This window comes from Dromaius novaehollandiae, chromosome 6 (assembly GCF_036370855.1).
Source record: "Dromaius novaehollandiae isolate bDroNov1 chromosome 6, bDroNov1.hap1, whole genome shotgun sequence".
NCBI classification, from domain to species: Eukaryota; Metazoa; Chordata; class Aves; order Casuariiformes; family Dromaiidae; genus Dromaius; species Dromaius novaehollandiae.
The window spans coordinates 46,574,791-46,598,292 of NC_088103.1; the positions used below are offsets into that span (position 1 = coordinate 46,574,791).

Genomic DNA, 23,502 nt, shown 5'->3' on the forward strand with positions numbered 1-23,502 from the left:
GGCCTCACTGAGTTGTGACAAACTGAGGTCTTGTTTACTCCGGCATAGGCCGAGGAGTTCTGGTGTTTGAGTCGTCTTGTTCTGTCAGTTAGAAGTTGGATATACCAGCAAATACAGAAGGAGGAGCAGAATGGCATCAAAAGCGACATCCCCTTCTACACGAACTGCCTGTGGCTAGTGTATCTTATCAATGCCTGTTGTGAGACCATCAGGATGGATGTCCTTTTATTATTAGGGTGATAAGGCTAGGACTGGAAATACATTAATGGTCTTGCTGAAAATTTTCTCTGAACACCAATAACCAGAGAGCTGTCTAGTGATTTACCTACGTGTTTGCTCTTGTGAAGCATCCAGAGTGTGTGTAACGCTTACTAAAAGCATTTCTAAGTTTCCTTTTCTGCCTGAAGGGCTGTTAAACCTCTAGATAATAGTGACTGTTACTGATCCAGAGGCATGAGCTGGGAAATCACAAGACTTCAAGGAACCAAGGAGACCAGGCTTTCGGAGAACAGTTTAGAAGAATTTTGCTTAATCATTCAATCATACAATTAATAAGTAAAGAATAAGGCAGGGTATATATGACATGATGAATTCAGGTGCTACAGTGGCATAAAGATGAAGGTGATGTGAATACAAAATTAAAATAAAACAACTCATGAAGAAAAGCAAATGTTTAAAATCAAGAGGAAAGGTTACTTCAAAGAAAAGATACCGGAATTAGAGTGGAAACACTATCTGACTTGAATTCAGCACCTGAGTTTTGAGAAAACTTTAAGCCATCTGCATATGGAAACCTCTGCATGAACACAGGTGAAGGAGCGAAGAGCATAATCAGGAGGTTGGACCGCTTGTTTTTCTTGTTAAATAAAATAAAACCTTCATCTCTATCAGGTATCACTATACAATCACAAGTTACCTTGGTCCGAATAAGGTACAAAGATGATGAAGGCGGCTTGTTTTGATTTGAGGACTGCTCAGAGGGGGAATTATCCCATGGAGAACTGCAGCCCATTCCTCTCAAAGTAATCTTATTTCTTCTGTCGAACCAAAGATTCTGGGGAACGTACAGCAGCTGTGCTGGCTCTCTATATCATTCATAGAGTAAACACACCTCTGCAGTTGCAGGTCTCTGTAAGCATTTGATTGCTTTGAATGTTTGAATAAAACACATGAGGGTGGTTGGTCGGGGGAAGGCATTTGTCATTACTGATAGGAGTTACACTGGGCAGAGTTCAGATAGGTATTAACCATATTTTTGTGGGTGGGGGGGAATGGTAGTGTGCACTAATAATCTAGTGGCTAAATTAAAGGCAATCTTTAAAACCTCTTTTCTCTCTTTGGGCTCTTCTGCTGAGGATTACTTGCAGAGAAAGTGTGTGTTGTGCTGAAAGTAGACCTTTAATGAGGCTGGGAGAAATGTTTCCTTGATGTTAGATCGGCTCAGGCAGGGCGAGCTTGGGGTTTTGAGTTTGCTTGCATTTCATGTAGCATCTCAAATAATGCTAGCAGGGGTATAACTTACTGGTATTCTGGTGGTGTTAATATTTACTGGCATGCTTATTTGCAGATGAAACACAATTGCCAGTTGGCACGTGGGAGGTTGTCCTTAAAGGATACTGCAAAATGGTGCTCTGTTTCTTTCAGGACTAATAAAAGAGGGAGAGCTTATTTTTTCTGTTTCCTTATTCACCATTGAATGATGAAGTGACACGATCTTAGCAGTGGGATTTATAAGTTGGGGGCAGGACCACTGTCAGTTGATTTGTTTCATGATCTGATCTGATTTGTGTCCTGGGTGTCTAGCACTTGGAAGCGCTCAAGGAATCTGGACATGATGAGTTATTAAGCAGACAGCTTTCCACTGAATTAGCTTAGCTTGCAACGGTTTGCCTTGCATTTTCTCTTATTTTGCTTTCACTTTATTCAGCGAGAGCAAAAGCTAAAAACATGAATGCTCAAAGAATCACAGCCCTGTAGATACCACTGTGTTGGTAGCTGAATAATTTCATTTTGGCATCTTTTTCTAAACACAACCATTGTGTACAACAAAATTAAAACTGAAGGATCGGACTTCCTTGGCCTAGATTTTAATGCTGACATGCCAAAAGCAGTCGGCTTTTTTGAAAGCCTTTCAAAATTCTTTCATGATAGAAATATTGTACTTGGTTTCTGCAGTGTAAGATGCATAATAGAGATGTGTTATTGACCAGTAAAAATGGCAAGTAAAGGTTTTATTTGTCCTGAGTGCAGTTCTGGTGTGTGAGCGAAAGTAACTATCCTGCATATGATGATTATTTTTCTTACTCCTAGTTGATCTCTTGGGACTTCTGAAGTGGCGATCTAATACAAATCTGTTGCAGCAGAATTTGAAGCAGTTAATGAAAGTTGATGGTGGTGAAGTGGTTAAGGTAATAAATTAACTTCTTTAAAAATAAATTTGACGTTGTAATTTTGCTGAATCCTGTATTTCAAAGTATTCTCTCCTCCCCACAGCTCCCTGCATACATTCATGTGCAACTGTGACCAGGTATCTCTCAGCCTTCAGTACACTAATCTCCCTCTCCCCCCTCAAAGAACACTTCTGCTGTTGAGTACTGTTGAACAGATGTACAATGCAAATTTGTAAAAATACGGGGTGCTTTTAGCACTTCCATAGATTTTTTTTTTTTTTAATATATAAATACACAGTGGTAAAGAGTGTTTGCCTTTGTAAGGTTAAAACATCTTAAAATTATTACAGGATGTTAAATGCATTTTTCATATATGGATGTGGAATGCATACATCTTAATGTATGCTACTGATATTTTTTTTAAATTGTATCTCCTGAAAAAGGTTTAGCTGAGCCAAATTGTTTACATTTGCCAAGGCCATAAGGCCACTGAGTGATTGTGGTGACCTACATAAAGGCAGACTTATTTGTGGAAAAGAGTAGGCTGAGACTTTGAATGTGTTGTACTGAATTAAATCTAATAATGTGTCAAAAGATGTAATGTATTGGGGATAGATGACCCTTAAGGGCCTGTAGGTTTTTTTGACTTGATTTGGATTTTAATTTGGTTAATAGAAGCGTAATGAATGCTTCATCTTGAAGGAACTTAAAACATCTGAGACCACTGACACTGTTCTTTATTAATAGTGAGGTGAAAATAGCATCTTGCATATGACTTGTTTTTCAGGAAGGTTCTGTTTATTGTTGTTTTGTTGTGGATCATTTGATAGCTAGAAATGTGACACTGACACTTCTGACAAGTATTGTCGTAGTACTGTCGTTTGTAATTTTCACTGGTCTTCAAATGACATCAAAGAGTATACAGCAGATTACTGCTTGGCAGATATCGATGATTTTAGAAACGTCAACAGCATGCAGCACAGACAAGGTTTAGTTAAAGACAGTGTTAGAATGAATTCTCCAACTGCCTACATTCCCATTTTTCCATCTGTGTAGCAGAACTCCTGAAATATTGGGCTTGCTTCTCCCTATTCATTCTTTTACATAGGAGCCTGAGCAAAAGTTAATTTATGCTCACAGCAAAAGAGTGAACATTTAATATTGCTCTTTTCACTATTTTCATTAATTTTTTTTATTTAGAAGACCAGTGTTTACTTTATCCATCTGTTACAGTAATATTCAGAAGATTTTTCTATTCCGCACGTTAGTACTATCTACTTTGTAACTGTTCCTTTCTGTTCTTTCAGCTCTTCATCCTTCATGTTTTTAAACAATACATGATACAGGCTGTGTATATAATGAAAAGCACATATTTTAATAAAACATATTCAATTTTTCTTTTAAATTACTTCTGTTTTTTAAACTCCAGTAAAATACTTCTGTGTACTGGTGTTCATTTATGACTAAGAAGAGATCAGACAAAGATACTTGCCCTGATTACTTCAGTGGTATATGAAACTCTAAATTTAATCTTCCTTTAATGGAGGCTCTGACTTTAATAACATTTGTGCATATGATCTATGACGTTTGATAATATAAATTAATAGTCCGACTATTAGTCCGACTAGTAGTCAGCTCCTTTCCTGAGAAATGTTTTCCTGTGACTCTTGACAACAAGAAGCAATAAGCACAGGTCACTTCAATGGCCTGTACACTTCAGAGTATTCTAGCTGTTACATGAGGTCCTGGTAAACAAACTTGAAACTTTCCACGTAACATGAACTCTGCCATTGGAAGTCTATGTATGATGGCCAAATGTGATATAAAGACTTGATTAGTCATGGCACGAGCACGACACGGGCTGTTGCCCTTGTGAAGGGGACTTTGCCAGGCAGTGTTTTGGGAACTGCCAGCACTTCTCTTCAAACCAAGGTAGAAATTTCTCCTGTAAAAGCTCAGAACTATGCTTTACTCCTTTCTTATGCAAGTTAATGCTTAGATGTGCTTAGTATAAACTTCCATGTGTCCCAGATACCCTTTCATTAAATGAATGGGATGGTAAGATGTTTGTCACTTTTTTTTCTTCCCTCAATCCTATAGTGAAGTTGCAAGTTGGTTCTCCTACAGAATTGTAGTCTATTGGTGTGAAAGCTTGGCTGCAAGCCTTTTGGCATCTCCACTTTTCATCTTCAAATATTAGTAGCATGGACTGTGGCTCCACATTTACTTGTTTTGAGGACTGTTTGACATTCAGCAGTGTTTAGTGAGCTGCTAAATGAAGGTTAATTCATGAGACTGAACTCTGAATTTAGTAAATAGTCCACATAATCACATTTGGTCTAGCAGACTCTTTGTGTATACAAAATGTTTTCAAGGAGGAAGGTGGGAGTTTAAGCTGTTTTTTTCCCTCACTCCCACAATGTATATAATTTCCCTGTGTGGTTGCAGTCTCTGGAAGCATTTGCCTAGTGCTTGTTCAGACATTCCTCCCCAACCCTACCTTGTCTAGTCTACAAGACAAAAAACACTTACTTCATTTGAGACCAATAAACTTACTAGGACAATATGCATTGAACCCCTTCTCCCTAAACCCAAACCAACCCAGATTGTGGCAGTGATCCATCCTCATCCTGCCTTGGAGGAGCCCATGTTGTTTTGTCATCTGACAGAAGAAAAGGCCCACGTATGGAATTCTTGGCTGGTAAAACCAATGGTATTAATGAGCATCTTCAGTCTCTGCATGTGCTACTTGCTCTCCCTGGGAAGAAATACTGTAGTTATATATGCATAAAATAGCTTTTATCACTCTGCTTAACTTGGGTCCCCTGGCACTAATCTGCTTTTACTTTCATGTCTCACAGATCAGGGTATCCAGCCAACTGGCTAGTGAAGAGTCTTCTCTGTTACAGTGATAGAGGCCTGTAGGTTTTGAGCTGGGGCAGAAGGTTGTGTGTGTTTGTTTTATGTAGTTAGTTAGTTACTTATTTTTTCCATGCCTGCATGGATGCTGTTATTTGAAATTGTGGATCTGAGTCTGTGTAGTCATGAAATGCTACATGCTGTGCATTTGGTATTGTTCAGCTGAAAACTACTGAGGATGACTTGATTTATTTGGCATGAGACTGAGTTGCTTGTCTGTTCTGTGCTCTGAAACATCAGTTTTCAAAAACTGCATGATCCTGTTTAACTGTACATTGATACTGAATCTTGGAATATTTTTGTTCATTTGCTAAATTAAACTTTTTGTTCAGGTACCAAGTGTGATTTCTGACTCTTTTTTTTTTCCTTGAGGTTGTGGTTTTGTTTGTTTGGGTATTTTTTTTTGGAGTGGTAATGATGTATAGATACTCAACTAAAAAGTAATTCACTGAAAAAAAAATTACATATTCCTTTTTCCAGCTAACTTTTAAAATGTTTATACTGTTTGTACTGTGTAAAGTATAAATGAAAGCAAACTTGTCTCTAGGTATATGTAAAATTTGAATTTCATTTTTTCCCTAAAATATGATGACTTGAGTATTTATTTGTAGTTCCTTCAAGATACATTGGATGCACTTTTTAACATAATGATGGAGAACTCGGAGAGTGAGACGTTTGACACGTTAGTGTTTGATGCTTTGGTAAGTTTGTTTTCTTGCGGATGGGCTAAACTGTAGATACTATAATGACTTGACGAATCAATAAAACATAGATGGTGTAAATGCTAGAATGAAGGTTATAACTAATAAGATCTGTTTTTATTAATTTAGCTTAAAAATGCATGGAAGATGGTTTGATATATTTAAAATTTCAGTTGGACTTGAGATCCAAGAGTGTTTGGATCACATCATAGTCATCCTCCCAGTAAGGATGGAAACAATGAAGTCCATATATTTTAGTGGATAAAGAGCTGAGTGTGGGACACTTGTAAAACTGTGTGCACACGTCAAGAAAAACTTTCTCTGTTAAGAAAAGAAAGTTTTCACAGGAAAATAAAATATTAAAATATTGGGAGGATAACCAAAAACCAAAGTCTCCACCTCTGTTTTTAATGCTTATCTGAAAATGAAGATTGGTGAATGTGCAGATTTAAAGATTTTTCTGAGGCTAATGCAGTAATTATGCTTATTCTTCAGGTATTTATCATTGGACTGATTGCTGACAGAAAATTTCAACATTTCAATCCTGTCTTGGAAACCTACATTAAGAAGCATTTCAGTGCTACATTAGCCTACACGTAAATTTGAAAACTTTTTTTTCCCCCCCAATAGGAGTTTAATGTGGCTTTTTTTTCTCCCCCAGATAATAATATTTGGTTACTTAGTTGTGTAGTTCAAGTAGGAATGTGCCCATGTATCTTAGAGACAGGAAGCTTTTTGAGGAAGACTAGGCATAGTATATCTTTCTCTTCTGAAATAATAAAACCTTCCATCGATACCAAGGTAAAAGTCTTGATTTTTGTTATTTTGAAGGAAGTGATGATTTGATTTATGAACATTTTTTCATATTAAAAATTCTTGAAATAACAGTTAAAAAGCTGGCTTCCCTCCCCTAAACAGGGAGCGAGGCAGTTGCAGGGGTGGGCTTGAGGGTGATGGAAGATTTGACCATTCTGGCTTGATTTGTGACCATAGGTATGAGAGATCTCTGCCTCCTCTACCTCTTTTATTTATTTATTTAGGACAAGTTTGTTTATTTAAAGAGAAGTTCTATCTAGAGTGTATACTTACATTTGTAGCCTTTTTATTTCTAGTAAGTTAAATGCATGTCTGTCAGGACACCTGTCTACTCAACATTATTTTCCATTAGCAGTAGATAATGTTGTACTTACTTTTAATGTGCATATTGGAGCATACACTGTAGTTAAAATGACTTACAACAGAACTGCTCATAGTCGCATTATAACAACTGATTTATACTTGCTGGAAGCAAGTTATTGGAAGTGGTATTATTTTTAGAAGGGCATCACTTCCAAATTTGGTATCTTTAAAATACAGAATAAGAGAATTTCCAACTACTATTACACATATTTTGAAAAATAAACTTCACAACTTCTAGCCTAAAATCCCTGGGAAAGCTATGTAAAGGGCAGGCCTTGTTTGAAGATGAAAATCCTGTTGTGTGTGTTGTAATTCTAGAAAGGTGTTTGTGTTTCATTATTTAATTTATTTTTAATAATTTTTTGATTATTATTAATTGCTGCATCTTTATAATAGCCATTTAACCTGAACATCCCTAAGTACCCAATATAAAATAAATCTTATCAAGACTTGCTGTATTGCCTTCAAATTGGATGATGTAATAGTGTTTTTGTTTGGCTTTGCTTTTTTTTTTGTTGTTAAGAGCAGTGTCCCAGGGACTCTCCCAAGTTGCAACTACTCATAAGCAAAACCAAAAATGTAATGAGTATTCATTAGTTGCATTATTTTGTGACTTGGTGGGTATTGCTTAGGTGTGTAAGTTTTCTTTAAAACCATCAAAGTTGAAATTCTTGATTGTAAGCGTACTTGTAACTTGTATGTTTGCTTTTAAACAGAAAACTCACTAAAGTTTTAAAGACATATGTGGATAATGCTGAGAAGTGTGGTATCACTGATCAACTTTTTAAAGCCATGAAAGCTTTGGAGTATATCTTCAAGTTTATAGTACGGTCCAGGATATTGTTCAATCAGTAAGTATGGTGAATGCTGAAACCTCCAGTAATTTGGGGTATGACTTCTGCCTTAGTGGTAATTGACAGTATTGAAGTAGTTCTGACTTTGTTATGCTGATGTGGTTATAATGAAGAAGTTCATGTTATGACCATGCTGGTGCTGGTTATTTGTTTATAATAATATTGTGTAGCAAGTCACTGTATTTGGTCCAGCATCTGTCTTCCAGCAGTTGTCTCCAACTGTTTTCCCCGGGTTTTCCAAGCTGATTTATACACATATTACAAGTGTACGGAGGGAGCAGTGTGGTGTGTTAAGTCTGTATTTTGGTGGGTTTGGTAACCAAGTTTGGTTTTGGATATGGTTCATAACTTCCTGACCTCAGTGTTCACTCACTTCAGGAAGCTGATATGTAAAGAAGGCCAATCAGTCACTTTGCTGCTCTTATAATAAGAGCAAAATGATGACCTGTGTCATTAAAAAAAAAAAAAAAAAAAAAAAAAAAAAAAAAAAGGAGGGGGGGCAATAAATTTGGAATGGCAATTTTATGTAAAAACTGTCAAAATTGTGGGTAAGTAACACTCATTGTAAGCTTGTGAAAGCTAAACTCCTGCTCCATAGCACACTGTGGAATGAACCATGGAGTCGCGTAGGAAATAGAAGACATTGTTCACTGTTTTACTGTTCTAGAGACATCTTGACCTGCTAGTATTTACTTCAGGAGACAAATATTCCCTGAGAGAGCCAGATTTCCTTAATCATGAACCTAGCGGTATGGGAAATAGTAAATAGAAGAAATGTGTATCTAACAGAAATAAATCTTTTAAGTAGCACTTAAGCGTATAGTACTAATAAAATCAAGATGTGTTGCAGTTCTGTAGGTTAGGTGTGTGAACAAATACTGAAGCTTGCCATTATTTGGGAAACTTTTATTAATAATTTTGTGGTATTGTCTGGTACTGTGACTGAGATATCTCAGATCCGGGTCTAGCTTTGCTCCTGGCTTTCCTGCAAAAAAACCCTGCAAAATTCTGGGAAGCCTGAAAGTATTGAAAAATTTCCAGCAAAATAAAGGGACAGCTTTTTAGGATGGGATACATGACATTCGTCCCTGAACAAACGGTGCTTGTAGGTCTTGGGGGAAACCCGTGGTTTGCTGATCCTAGACGTGGAGAGGGAAGAGAGTAAAATAGACTGATAGGTAGGGCAAAAAAGGCATATATTATATGCTGCCTTTGACATATTTGCTCTTTAAAGAGAAAAGTATTCTTACAGCTAACCTCCAGAGCTTCCCGGGGGCCCCCACGCCGATCAGAGCAGGAAGACGGTGTTGGAGGTCGGGTGCTGTTTTGCACAGTTGTGCCTTCGCGATAGGAAACTTCTGTCCTTCGTTTTGGAGGGGAGGAGAGAGGGTGGAAAGGAGGGCTGCAGAAATCCTTCTGTGAAGGGTGATATTTATTATTTTTAATCAGAAAACCATTCGAGTGTTTACGAAAGCTCTTGTCCCTCAGTGTGGAAGCGGCTCTGGGGAGGGGAGCAGAGGGACTTTGGGTAGGTTGTTTTCCCACTTCACGCTCAGTTTTCTGCGTAGTGAACTATACAGTGACTCATTCGGTGTTGTCTGAAGTGAGAGTCTATCCATAAAATTTAAGTAATTATTCTAAGTTAATTTGGAAGTTGGTACTCTATTTTGTACACAAAATACGAAAAAAGTTATTGGCAAGTTTAGTATGCATTTGTCTTAATTTAGATTCAACTCTTTTACTGTTACAGACTGTAACAAACTTATTACAAGGGATTTATGTAGAGCTCTGAAGTTACCAACTTCACCAAGCTTTCTCTAAATTAGAGAAAGTAATTTATTTCTGTAATATTCTTGCAGTGAGACTCATAAAATACTGAATGTCACTTATATTATTGCTGGTCCTACAAATCACTTTAAAAGAGAAAAAAATAATTATCTCTTGCTGCAGATTAGATTTACAGACAAAATGACCCTTTAATATTGGCCATTGGATTTCTTCATGCTAAGCACTAATTCAAAGTGCTCTAGCATTGGGAAGACAATTCTCAATGACTAGGCTCTAATCAGAGAAGCTGCTCACTGTTGAATGACACCACAATTTGTTCTGCTGTAAGACTTAAATCCTGCCAAAGGGGTGTGATTGTTTGAAATGATTATAATGTGAAGTGTAGCAGTGTTCTGAAATATTCTTATTGTTAGTGTTTTACAGAAAAATGTCAACACGCAATCTTTTAAGATGATTACATATTTTAAACTCTAAGATAGTAATGTAGTAGGGGATTGAATGTATGCAGCATTTTAGAAATGCGATGCTAGGCAAGCTTCAATTTTGGATAAATATGTAGAAGCCTAGTTAATCTAGTTAGTCTGGGAATTCGAGATGATCAAGGTTTATAAAGGCAGACTACTGTAAGTGAACTTTAGAAATATCTTTCAGTTATTTGGTTTACTCAGTAAATGTTTCCACTGGTTATGTTGCTTTTGCCATGATTATGTTGCTTTTTTGCCTTAAACTTTTGAAGGCAGTAGCAAAAACTGTTTATTTGGTGTAATCCTGTTTTTCTCATAGTGTTTTTTGTGTGTTACCAGGTGTACTGAATAAATGAATGTTAAATAACTGGCAGCAGAAACACATCTGTCACTAACTTGTCTATTTTTATTACAGTTTTCCTTTTTTGAAACGCAAAGCTTTTTGTCTGTGTCCGAAGCAGCTTGATTTATTGGACTGTCAAGTTTAGTTACTCCTTATATTGGTATTGGTTGCACCTCCGATCTGTTCAGGGGAACACTGAAATCCATTATCGAAATTGGGAGTTAAGAAATAATTCGTGCTGCATAGCCCCCAATCTTAGCTTAAATGGGGAATAGAAATTTGCCCAGCAAACTAACACAATTTAATAATTTTGCTGTAGCTTTATTTCCCCTGTGTACTAGTTAAGTAGCTTTTTTAAATATCTGTGGCTCCCACAGGGTTATGAAGACGGCACCAAAAATGATATGCATTAGTTTGGGTGTAAAGCAGCAAGGACATTCTGATCTCCACGTTTCACTTAGAGATGTCCCTTTCCTGCTGTAATAATAGGTGATCCGTCATGAGCTCTAAATACACCTTGATTATTTTCAAATATGAGGATATAGTAAGAATGTACATTAGTGTATATGTATAGTGGGTCTTTTTGAGCTAGAAAAGCAATGCTGTATGCCACATTCAAGACTCCCTTCTGATAGGGTTTCACAGAAGAAAATGGAAGAAAAAGAGGTGAAAAAAGAAAATGGAGGAAAACCTCGCACTGAGAGCTGCTTTAATGGCTCATAGTGCAAAATGTGAAAGGGACATTTTTAGATGAGCTCGGGGAGAGGCGCTTGTGTTTTGGAGAGGAGGGCTTAGGCAGCAGAGTTGCTGTTGGATGAGGCTTTTTGAGATGCTAAAGCCTACACGGAGAAGCATGGAGTTAGGCAGGGAGAAATTCTAGTTGTTTAGACTTGACCCGCGTGCCAGTTTCTCCTGTGTTTCTTTTAAACACTGATCCTTCTTTTTGGCTGTATTTAGTCTGCGTAGCTTAATTTCATTTTGCAGAAATTAGTAAAATTGAATAGTCTGTAAGAAGTATGCTTGTGGCAGCCCTTAGACACGTGAGTCATGCCTAGTGGTCTTCTCCCCTCCCTTTCCATTTGTAGTGAGAATCATTCTCCCCTATGGTTTCCCCCCCTACATTTTAAACTTACTCAAATTTTCACATTTAAAATGCTCAAAGGAGTTTCAGAACTATTCAGTCATATACCATATTGAACTAGTGGACCAAGTTTTTTAGCTTGGTTTCATCTTTCTCCAAGTTGGTGTTCCTCAGGAGTCACAGGGCAGCTTTGATCCCTCTGGAAGTATCTGACCAAGGGATCCCTTAAAGCTGGGAGGTTCCTGCTGGCAGGTCAGCTCTGTGATAATGCTGCCTAATGGCACAGGGACCGTCTTGCCGTCTTTAGGTTTAGAGGTACCTGCACTGACTGTATGGGAAACAAGACGTAGACTAGGTTGGTGTCAGCTCTCCAGAAATTAGAGGCGAAAGGCATTGTAACTTCAGTCCTCTCTTGACATGAAGAAGAGGGTTTGTTGAGGAAATAGATGGTTGATGCATATTTTTCTTTTTTTTTTTTTTTTTCTTCCTTTCATGGTATTTGGTAAGGTCACTCCCTGTATGTCACTGGTGGATTTTAATGATTGCTGGCAACTTGTCTGTGTCTGGCTGCTTTCTGGCCTCCAAATGGGACTGCTTTTTGGCCTTGTTCCTCTTGGATGTCTGCCAGCTCTTGTACAGAGTGGAGAGTCTAGCCTGTTGCTGCTTTGGCGTGGGGAATTGGGTCACCGCTGAGGGATTTGCGGTGACTCAAAAGCCTCTGAAGAACAATACTGGCCATGGTATTGGACATAGGAGGTTTTAAAATATCAACTCCTTTTTCCTGCTGGGCAAACCTCTGTCAGTCCCTCTTTCCATTCCTTATTTTTCCATGAAAGAGAAGTCCTGGTTCATTGAAGAAACTTGTAGAAATTTTAGGATTTCTTTTTGTTAAAGTAATACAAAGAGTTGTCATCTGTCACTAGAAGAACAGACTTTGTGCTACTATCTTTAGCTAGCCTGTGCTTATGACATGTGTAATTATTTTTCAGACTTTATGAAAACAAAGGAGAAGCAGACTTCAGGGAATCATTGCTGCAGCTGTTTAAGTCCATCAACGAGATGATGAGTAGCATCTCGGATCAGACTGTCATAGTGAAGGTATGTGCTTCGGAGGTCTCTATCTTGGCTTTCCTTTTGCGTCCTATGACAGTGTGATTAAAACATTTCATCTTTGTTGCACTGGAAAACCATAATGAAGTGGTTGATGAAGCATGTGCTTGTATTTGTGCCCAAGAGTGTATTTTTACTGCAACGTGCTTAATACTTTTGGCGTCTGGTAAAGGCTGACTGTATAAAGACTGTGCTTGATGCAAGTAAACTTAGTTATATCACTGCAGGTACCTCACTTGTTTATTAACAGAGCATTTAGTTAGGGATCAAATAAAGGTTAGCTTATTTAAGTTCTTTAAGTCATCATTAAGTATAGCCTTCCTTTAAGGCATTATCTTTAAGATGCTGGTGACAGTGTGGATCATCATATCCTTAGGCATTTACATTTATAGCCTAGCCCTAGTGCGTGCGTCTTGTGGAAGACTAGGAGTGATTCAGACTGTAAACCTTTTTTCTCCTGTTCTGTTGTCCCTTTAGTATGATGCACGCATTTGGTAGAATTAGCTGGCTCACGGAATTGGGAAGGCTGTAGCTGAACATGGATGTTAGTGTTACAAAGCAGAAGCATTAAATTATAGGTGTTATAGACTTTGCTTCTACTACAGTCTGAGGTCAATGTAGCAGCATGTGTGTCTTTCCAGTATCATGTTCAACTGGCAAATCTTTTCCAGTTTGGAAGCGTGTAGCGACTGTAGTAAACAGCTCTTTGGTTACGGTGATTCCTAATAGCATTTATTGAAAGACCTAACTCTTGACCCAGTTGTGCTGAATTAGTTGAAATATGACAATCAGAAAGGGGCTAAGAACTGGGGTTGAATTTGGGAATAGTATGATACTATGACTCCTCAGATAGGGTGGTTCTGCGTTAGAGGAATTTTCTGTAGCAGTTGGGAGGCAAAGAAAGACCGAGACTAAGTGCTGTGCTGTGCAAGACCTTCCTGTTGAAGTGGGAAAGAATACAGCAAAAAGTACCTGAGTCAGAGACAAAGACCCTTTGTAACTGAATAAATGCAGCTATTACGCTAGTAATACCCTGCTGAGCTCACAGCAAAAATAGATAGTGGGGATAAAGCTATTGAGTTGGAATATTTTGGTTTGAAAGGCAGAACCGAGACTGTAAATTTTGATAACAAAATAGGGATATTATATATTTCAAGAAAGCTGTATTTTTGTCCCACTGGCAAGCTACTATACTGAATGGATATCAGTAAGCTTCAGTGTCAGTGACTTTGGATATGATATCCGGTGTTTTACAAACAGAACATTTTCAGATTATGAGGATTGGATGCAAGATTTATTTTCTTGAGAACCATTTTTGAGGCCTGCTTTGGGAAGATAGATGCCGCTGAGTCTTTCTTTTTCAATAGATTTATGCCTTGAAGAAACCATTACATCAATATCCAAAAAATAGGTTTTGTTATATTCAACTGAGATGCAGGTAAAAAGATGTTCTAGCAAAGGCTAGAGATGTCACACTGTAGCAGTGTCTGTCCTGGTCTGCATATCGTTTTATGTTTGAATTCTTGCAAGCTTGCGTAGGACCATCTACTGTCTACAATTAACTACTTGAAGTAGTTAGGTAATTGTAGATAGATGAGGTAGCCCTGTGTGAGGTTGCCCGAAAACTGTTTGTGGACACTTCTCAGAAGCCTCAGCAGCCTTTCATTCCTTATGCATTGCTTTCAGGTTCTTCGGACTCTAGTTACTTAGCTGTTAAGATATGTAATTGTAAGTATTGGCTTTCTGGAGCTTGTGAGATTGCGTTTGTTAGGTTAAAATATCCACTGAGCACTACATTTCGTTCAGTAACTAGGACTGTATGGTTGGAATCTATTATAAAGAATATTATTATTGAATAGGTGGATAAACAGGAGAGAGAGTGAGCATGGCTCCTGTAAAGGAAAATCTTGCTTGACAAACCTGTTGGAGTTTTGGGAGGGTGTCATTAAGCATGTGGATAAAGTAGATGTGATACAGGTTCAGCGTGTTTGTCAGAGACCTGGAGTTTAAAATTAAATACCATGGCAGTGGTGAGGAACTTCAGAAGGACTTCAAAAACTGAGTGGGCGAAAAGATGAGCTTCAGAGCAGATGAATGTAAGGTAATGCATTTTAGTAAAGGTAAATCAAACAATACCTGCAACTCCTGAAGCTGATCGTTGCAGTTCAGGAAAGATACTTTGGAGTCATCACTGACAACTCTGGGATTGTTGGTTCAACGTGCAGTGGCAGGCAAAGAAAACCAAAGGATGTTGGGTGTTAGCTAGAAGGATAATGGGAACAAACCAGGGCTGTCATTTTGCTCCTATGTAGCCATGGTGCATCCACATCGGTGTTCTGGTGTTCCTGTCTCAAGAAGTATTTACAGATGTGCAGAGAATCATGATCAAGGAATGGTGCAGCATCCTGGAAGATAAGCTGTCTGTGAAACTGTTCTTCACCAATTCCACAGTACAAGAAATAGGGTGTGCTCACCGAAACCAGTAGGAGGTCAGTTTAAAACAGGTAGAAGAAAGTTGTTCTTCACTCCTGAAGCTTGCTGTCACAGGAGGTTATGGAGATGGACAGGATCAACAGGCTCAAAAAGAAATTAGGCAGATTTATAGACCACAGATTCGTAAATGGACAGGCAGAGATGCACCCTCTAAAGGATGCTGGGGGTGCCAGGAGGGGTATGGACCACAAACAGCCATGCTCGCTTTAAATAGCATCTCCTGCGGCCGCTGTTGGAGATGGCACTGTGGGCTGGATGAGCTACTAGGCTGACGCAGAAACACTTATGCTGCTGGATACGCTGTTAGGTTTTTTAGAAGACTAATGAAGATGAGCAGGTAAGTTGTTAGGCATATTGTGCAGTGAAGATCTGCAGATCTAGCTGTAGCAATCTTGGGTTGTGTGTGGGTTTTTTTTTTCTTTGTTTCTTTTTCTTTTTTTCTTTAATATGTTTTGGGGGAAGCTGAATAAGTGTATAAAAAGTAAGTCTGTCTGGAGAGACAAGAAGTTGAAAAGACCTACACAGGAAACTCAGGTGTGTTACGCCTTGAGAGAGAGGTGCTTAATTCATAAATTTGAATATAGCTATTTCTTCTTGCAAACATTATATAATCTGTCTTGATATTTTATCAGCATGAAGCAGAACTACCACTGGAAAGTTCTGAAATCTTCAACTTTTCTCTTTGGTTTGGCTGTACTGAGACTTTTTTCAGCTTGTCTGTTAAGAGAAGAGGCATTCAAACTGACGTTGTGCTGGGGAGAATGAGTGACTAGTCTTATGTTCTTTGCAAGAATTACTTTTTGTTTTTATCTGTTCAAATACTTATGTCCTTGTGGAAACTGATGAACTGTTTCTGACTAGCTCAACTCTTCAATTACTTAATATTTTGTGTTTAAACTCCCCCTCCTCTACCTTCCCCCTCCTCCCCCCACCCCCCCAAAAAAAGACGTTTGGATACTTATAAAAATAGTTTAAAGAAAGCTGAATGAATGTACAAGGATTTAAGGCTATAGAGCACAAAAGGAGACTTTGGATTTATTACCCTTTTAGGCTTATGGCTATTTTAAATTTCTTGGTAGGGGAGAATTTGAATATGTGGCTGATTTGCACACATGACTTCTGTTTCAGCCTACGAGGATACTCAAAATCAAGAACCTTTTCTGTGGACAGCAAGAAGGAAGTGATACTTAGCAGTTTTGTTAACCACTTGTAGGGCTAACTTTACACAGATTAATTTTTTCTCAAGAATTAAAAACGCAAAAATGCCTGTAAAATCCTTTCCGGGACCAAAATCATGCTTTGCATTACTGAGGAGGATGCCTTGATTTGCACTCTTGCAGCTGGGAAGGGCGTTGGCTGAGTCTTGCACAAGGTCCTCTAAGATGCCTTGAGCTGGCCTGGAATTAGCAGTGTGCTTTTTGGTGTCAGCTGCTTGTTCTTCGCTGCTCCAGCTGCCTCTGACGGGCATATTAGTCAAGGAAGAGGGCCCCCAAAGGTAAACCCCGTTCTGGCCCTGGCTCGCTCTCTGCTTTGTTAGTTGTCACTTTGACTGAAGAGCTGGTCACCGAATGCTTTGTAGTTGCTGGCTAAGCGTAGGCATGGAAGAAACTGTTTTTTTTCCCCGGAGTATAAAGATCTGTTTCATTTTGTGAGCTTTTGGCATTGCAAAATAATAAGTTTCAAATTAGTATTAGAAGTTCATTTTACAATTGAGTTGTGATGCCTCAGCTACATATTTTTACAACAAATAGATAAAAATCTTTATTTTTGCATCACAACTTGGACAAAGATTTATTAGCATTTATAGCTGTTAAAGGACTGTTTAAATATGTTGCTATGAAAACATTAAGCTGGAAGAATGCAGTTTTCGTACTAGGTTGCAAAGGCAGCGACAGTCAGTACTATAGCCTTGAATTTAAACAGCTGGCATGATATAAATAACAGTGTTTAAAACAACATAGCTTTTTTGTATTGCTAGTTACCTAAACAGGATTGCTTGTTTGTGTCAGCGTTAATCCCCACTGTGGCAGGAATTTGGAGGCCACTTTTTGGGCTGTGTTGGTGCACGTGGAACTGGGCACTTGCTTTTGAAGGTGTGCAGTCGTCCAACCTGGAGAGGGAAATTAAAACACTGATGTAAGCTGACAGATGTTGTAGGTCTTCCTCTAACGAAAATGTTTCTTGCATGATGAATACTAGTGGGCCGCCACAGTAGCTTCATACATAGAGATTAAACTGTTTTTCAAGTATGTTTGATTTTTTTTTTCTTTTTTTGACTTATTTGTTTCAGTAAGGTATGCAACATTTGGTGCATATGCATATTTTTAACAGCTACAAGTGTAGTGAGCTTTCCTGATTTTTTTTTTTTACTCCTATTTTCTGCTAATTGGTGCATGATAATTATTTCCCTAACCTTTTACTGTTTAAGCATGAGCTCAGCTGAAGCCTAGCATGATGTTTCAAGTTTAGATAAAAATGCAAATGTTTCCTAGTAATTTATTCTTGCATCTCTTTGAAACAAGGGCAGTTGAGCCAGCTGCATCAAATTTATGAGGACTGTCTGATTTAGACTGTTTGTATGAGAGAGCTCAACTGTTCTCAGCAGGGTTCTTGCAGTTTGCTGGGATGTTTGCTGTTATGCCTGGTTTTGTACTGGCGTTCAGGGTGACTTAAAAAAAAGACCACTAAATGAGTTCTTTGTGCTTTTAATGATCTTGATAAAAGTAGGTGTGTATACAAAATTATCCTGTAATGTGACCAAAGAGGACTGGGGCAGAAGAAGATAACATTTCATTCGTAAGAATTCACTGGGGTATGTGTGGGCTTTTTATAATCCTTGTCGCTTTTAAAGCCATAATGCATATTCTTCAGTATCCATACCATATTTTATTCTCCCCTGATAATAAGCATTTATTGCTAAAGCCCCTGCAAAGTAATTAAGATACTGAAATACATTACTAGCTGCTCAGGTGCCTAGACCCCCCCCCCCCACGCCCCCCAACAGAAAAAAACCCACACCCCACATAAAACAGGAGCGCTAGTCTTGTAGGGTTTTTCCAACAGGTTAAATATTCATAACCAGCATTTAAAGTAGTACCAAAATGCTGCTCCGGGCTGAGGTTTTCCTGTTTTGTAGAACCTATTTGGGGAAGCCTGATACACTAGTAACAAATACAATGATCTCTGGAAATAGGCAATACCATTTTGCTTGTGATCATACTTCATGCAGTCTTAAACTTCGTGCCAGAGGCACTGGCTCAGATGTGATTTGGGATGAAAGAATAGTGCAGACTGAGGCAATTCGAAAGTTTTCCAGGCATTCCTGGAAACTGCTTCATCCAGCTGCTGACTAGGCTTTATTTGGCTGGGTTTGAATTTGACAGAATCACATCCAAGGATAATACTCATGTAGAAGGTTTGTGTTTTGCATTAAATGACATAGAAGATGAAAATAAACATTAAAATCATGTACAGACTGAGTCAGGTAAAGCAAATTTATTCCTTCATCGTACAAAAGAGTTCATAAGAATACATTATATTTGGCAATGACTTTTTTCTTATTTCTAAGCCTAGATGTGCAGTTTGAAGTGATTGATATTAGGAAATGACATTTTTTTAAGCAGGGTATTTTTATATCGTACAAATAGTTGAACTTAAATGCTGGCCAAATCAGGTAGTATACTATTCGGAATTTGTTCAAAACAATCTTATTACACCCTGTAGTTAGTATTGCAGTTTTAAACTGCTATTGTAAAGAAGCTTTTATTACCATTTTTTGACATGCCTTGTTGGTGTAAACTGCAGAAAGGGTAGAATAGGACGTAGACTTTTCTGTTGTTGCAAGACTCTTGTGCTATACTCTTTACTGCTTTGTTGGCATTTATTCACTGTTGATTGTTTTTATTATTGTAGTTAGTAATTTCCGTTCTGTATTAGTGAAAGGATTGCTCAGTACTCTCAATGGCATAATAAAAGTAAATTAATAAAACTCCCATTCTTCTCATCTGTTATCCAAAATTATATCAGAAGTGGTCTCAAGCTACTTTAGCCAGGCAACCATATCTTATTTTCAGTGTGCTTTGATAGGAGAAAGTGTTTGTGCAGACTGTTTTGTTTGTCCTCTATAGAGTAGTAGAAGGATGCTGTGATGCAATATAGTGCCATATTTTTGGTCTTTTTAATGTACCTTTGTGTTAATACAATAGTGTGTTAGATAAACGGTGATAAACTAAAATTTTTGTGTGGGAGAATATCATTATTCTTATTCAGCAAACCTGCAAAGGTACTAAATGCTACTGGACGAAAAAGGGGACATGCTTACAAACAGTTCCTGGTCAAAACGTAGATTACAGCATAAACTTTTGACTTTGAGACAGAAGATATTTAGGATAACTATCTAAATAGCGTACAAAGTATGCTTCAATCGTACTGATCTTGTGATGCTGCTTAAACTGTTTACGTGTGTTTCTGAGCACATGCGCTTGTGTCCTTGGCTTGTTGTTAGGCTACGTTGGCAATGCAACACATAGACATCTGTGTTATTTTTCACAAGGTGGACTAGACTGCTTTGGGAGTTGGTGACCTGATACTTAAGGTAATTCTCCTTTTACTGGATGAAGCCATCTCCTAGCTTAAAAACTTATCCCAGCTTAAAACTAGGGACACTTGGAGTAAGCTGGGTTTGGGGCATGAGCTTACACATTGTCCTAGAGAAAAATTTGTTAGAAGAGGGATTCAGATTTATTACAGGACTCCAGCACCTACAACATCATCTAATAGTGCATCATCTTAATTTTAGTTTCCTGGGTCCTAGCATGAATCCCAAAATCTAGGGTGTAGGTGCTTCTATTTGCCTAAAGGTAGGCATTAGAGATAATAAAAGGAGGCACATACCTGAACTCCCATCTTCATCTGGGAATACTTCTGCTATGTGCCTATTTTCATTTGGACATGAAAAGCTCAGGAACTTTTCATTAAGGTAGCTCCTTCAGTTAATGTTGGGGTTTTGAGGGTTCTTGTTTTTTAAAAGAAAAAGAAGGCATGCTCTTACTTTATGCCATATCTATACGCAATTGTAAGTGTTTTGACAGTTGCTATTATCTTTCCGCTCCTTTCTCATTATGTGATCTTGAAGGTCACGAAGGATGGCTGCTCTAGATAGTGAGCTGCTTGTGACGATGAGAGGAATACGTTGCAATTATTGCGTGGAACAAGAAAACCTAGGAATTTCATCCTGTGTATTGAATGCGCAGAGAACCGCGACCATCACTTACTGCTTAATTTATTCTATTTAAGCCAGAGCTTTGACTTTTCTGGACTTTATTATTTTTACTTAGTGAGCTTTAAGTCTTAAATAAGTGTGTCTATATATATACATATATATATATTTATATTTTGTAGTTTAGTACGGCATCCTTGAAGCACTTGAAGCAGAAACCTTAAAAATCACAGAAGTAAAGGTCTTTGTGTTTTGTCTATTGCTATTTTTGATATGTTTAAACGTTTTAGGCATCACTAATTATGAAGTTAAGTTTTTTTTTTATTTAGATTGTTGTGTACTTCTTGCAGAGATGAGGAGTTTGAACCTTTGTCCAGTACTAATCGAGAGTGGAAAGCGATCTAATTTACTTTTCTTTTTCAAAGCTTTGGAAGAAGGTAACAGGTTGCTTATTTGTTTGTTCCTGATCTTATATTAAAAGATGAGGACTGTTCTTTATCTTCTGAATTTAATATTCTTCACATCTATAGTCTAATATCCTGGGAATAGCCAGCATTGTAATTGTGCTACTGCCAATAAACGACCTGTTCTCAGCTGCAGGTTTTAACAGAATAAAAGCTATAGTGTCAGAGCTAGTCGTTTATGAAAGTTAGTAATTTTGACAAGTAATTTTGGTAGAGCTTTTACTTGCAGAGATACAGATTTACTGCTGTGGCTGCAGAGCCAACTTGTACTTTTGTACTGTCTTATTTGTAATTGTCAGTTCTGATTAGGAACTGGAAAATATATTTTCAAAATTTTCTGTAAATTTTAAGATATTAAACTTCACTGGTTTGTCTGTAAAGCAAAGCTGGAACAGACGATACTTGCAGTAAGTACAGGCACTAAATTGCTGTTGTAAATAGCTTTACCTGAAAGTACTTCATTTAAGTCATTAAAATGTTAATTTTGATGATTGTGCCAGCACAGTGTGAAATTTTAATTCAAAATATAAAAGACAAGCTCTCTTTTAGTGTGTGTTACTAAACATTTATTGCTACATGCATTTGAATGATAAGCAAATAAAAACACAGCAATGGCTGCAGTTTATAACTGGTCATTAGAGTCCTCATCCATCAAAACACATAAGCGTGTACATAATGGGGCTATTTGCATAATTACAGTTATGAGCTTGATTTCTGAGCATGTAAGTAGTCCTTTAAGCATACGTGTTAACACTTGATGATCAAGCTTGACGGTTTAAATGGACTGTGAATAAAAACTGGAATGCTTTGAAATTTACATCTAACCTATTGACAGTTTTCTTGTATTCTTTGTTTTTTTCCCCTGCTGTGAAACTGGCCAGCAACCATTGGCAAATTTTCCATGTTAGGTACTTGAAGTTATTTGATAGATATCATATGGTAATGGAGCACTCATTCTGGGCAAGCAGAGGCCTGGTGGCTTTGGAATTCAAACCTGGTTTTCTTTACTTTTCCCTTAAACCGTTTTGTCCACGAATGCTCCTGCAGACAAACTCATCAGTTATTTTTTTTGATTATTTATTTATTTTTTAGAAAAGCAAACACCAAAATATTACCAATACTGTGGCAAAGTTTTTATAGCTGAGCAAACTTTAGTGAGAATTACTAGGTATTTACTCAATTCTAGTCAATAGAATGAATTTGAGAACAAAATCAAGCGTGTGCTCTGACAGTCTTGTCTTATGAAACTTTTTGTTAGTAATATTTTTGTAATACTCAAAAACGTGTATCTTCATATTGCAGAAGAGTGTGAGCTGATTTGAAACTGAGCATGCACTTAATGGCTAAGCACACACTCTACTCAAACTTTTATTTAATATTTTAATTAGAATTTTGTTCAACTGCTTCAATCTGGTGTCTTCATCCAGGTTGTCCAGGACATTTCCATAACAATAGTCTTTGCTCACTTGGAGCCACTTGTGTAGTCTTATTAGATTTGATGCAGTTTATGTAACTGATAGCAAATTATTTCGTTTATGATTTTGTCCTTAATTGGACCCAGGCCTGAGTCCAAGTCCTGAGTGTCCCAAAGCTTTCTAGAGGGGGGTGACAGGTATCACTGCCTCTGACGTGATCCCAGGTCTGGTAGTGGAAAGAGGGAATGGAGTGCCCTGTGGAAGGACCAAGAGTTTCTTCCAAAAAACCTTATTCTTGTCACACAGAGCTGCTTTTGTCACTTTGGAAAGACTGCTAGTCTGTTATCCACAAACCTATCTGAAATGCTTAAAGTGTGGAAGAGCAGTGGTTTAGCACCTGCATGCAACTAAGCTTTTCATGGTTGCAGTAAAACACCTTCCTTGCCTTTCTCAGAGTTTGTGAAAAGAGGAAAACATCAGCTACAAGCTTAAAATCTCGTAGTGTTTGTATGGGGGTCCTTTCCCTTAGCTTTCTCAGGTGCTCCCACTACTTAATCCCTCACAGGCTACTGATGCATGTGATATATTTGTGTTTGACAGTTGTCTTTCTCTCAAATCAAGTTAGTTTTGCAAGCTCTGTTTATATGGTAACATAGTGGAGCAGCAAAAAAGCCCATGAGATTCCTAGGGAATTGGATCGCGGTCAGGACCATCCCGGTGAGCCTGCCCTGCACGTCTGCTGTTCTGGAAGTCCATGAAACACCTGGAGGACAGGGACTGCCACTCAGGAGACTTTGTATTTAGAGATTTAGGGTTTCTCTTTGACCGTTTCTCCTGACCAGCACCTGCCTTCTGTCTTGAATGGGCTCCTTTCTTTAATCTCTTCCTGCGCTGGTATACCAGATGTCCCGCCACCATCCACTAATGCCAGTATTTTGCGAGGAAGAGGCAGAAGAGAGGAGAGGGGTGGGAGTGAGTACAGTCCTGCTGTCTCTAACACGGCAGAGCAGTTGATTTAGTAAATGGCTCTTGATTGTCTACAGGAAAGAATTGTCCGAACTTGCATTTTTGGATATCTTTGCA

The 23,502-nt window shown here is 38.0% G+C and overlaps 1 protein-coding gene across 2 annotated transcripts in view; it reads left to right on the plus strand.

Moving 5' to 3' along the window:
* The window catches only part of DOCK1 (dedicator of cytokinesis 1), a 299,358-nt gene that overhangs the window by 58,604 nt on the left and 217,252 nt on the right, over positions 1 to 23,502 (plus strand). For both annotated transcript variants that reach the window (XM_026115844.2, XM_026115845.2), the window contains exons 19-23: positions 2,311 to 2,408; positions 5,921 to 6,010; positions 6,506 to 6,606; positions 7,906 to 8,040; positions 12,709 to 12,817. In XM_026115844.2, the coding sequence (XP_025971629.2) occupies positions 2,311 to 2,408; positions 5,921 to 6,010; positions 6,506 to 6,606; positions 7,906 to 8,040; positions 12,709 to 12,817 (533 nt within the window). The remainder of the gene's footprint in view (positions 1 to 2,310; positions 2,409 to 5,920; positions 6,011 to 6,505; positions 6,607 to 7,905; positions 8,041 to 12,708; positions 12,818 to 23,502) is intronic.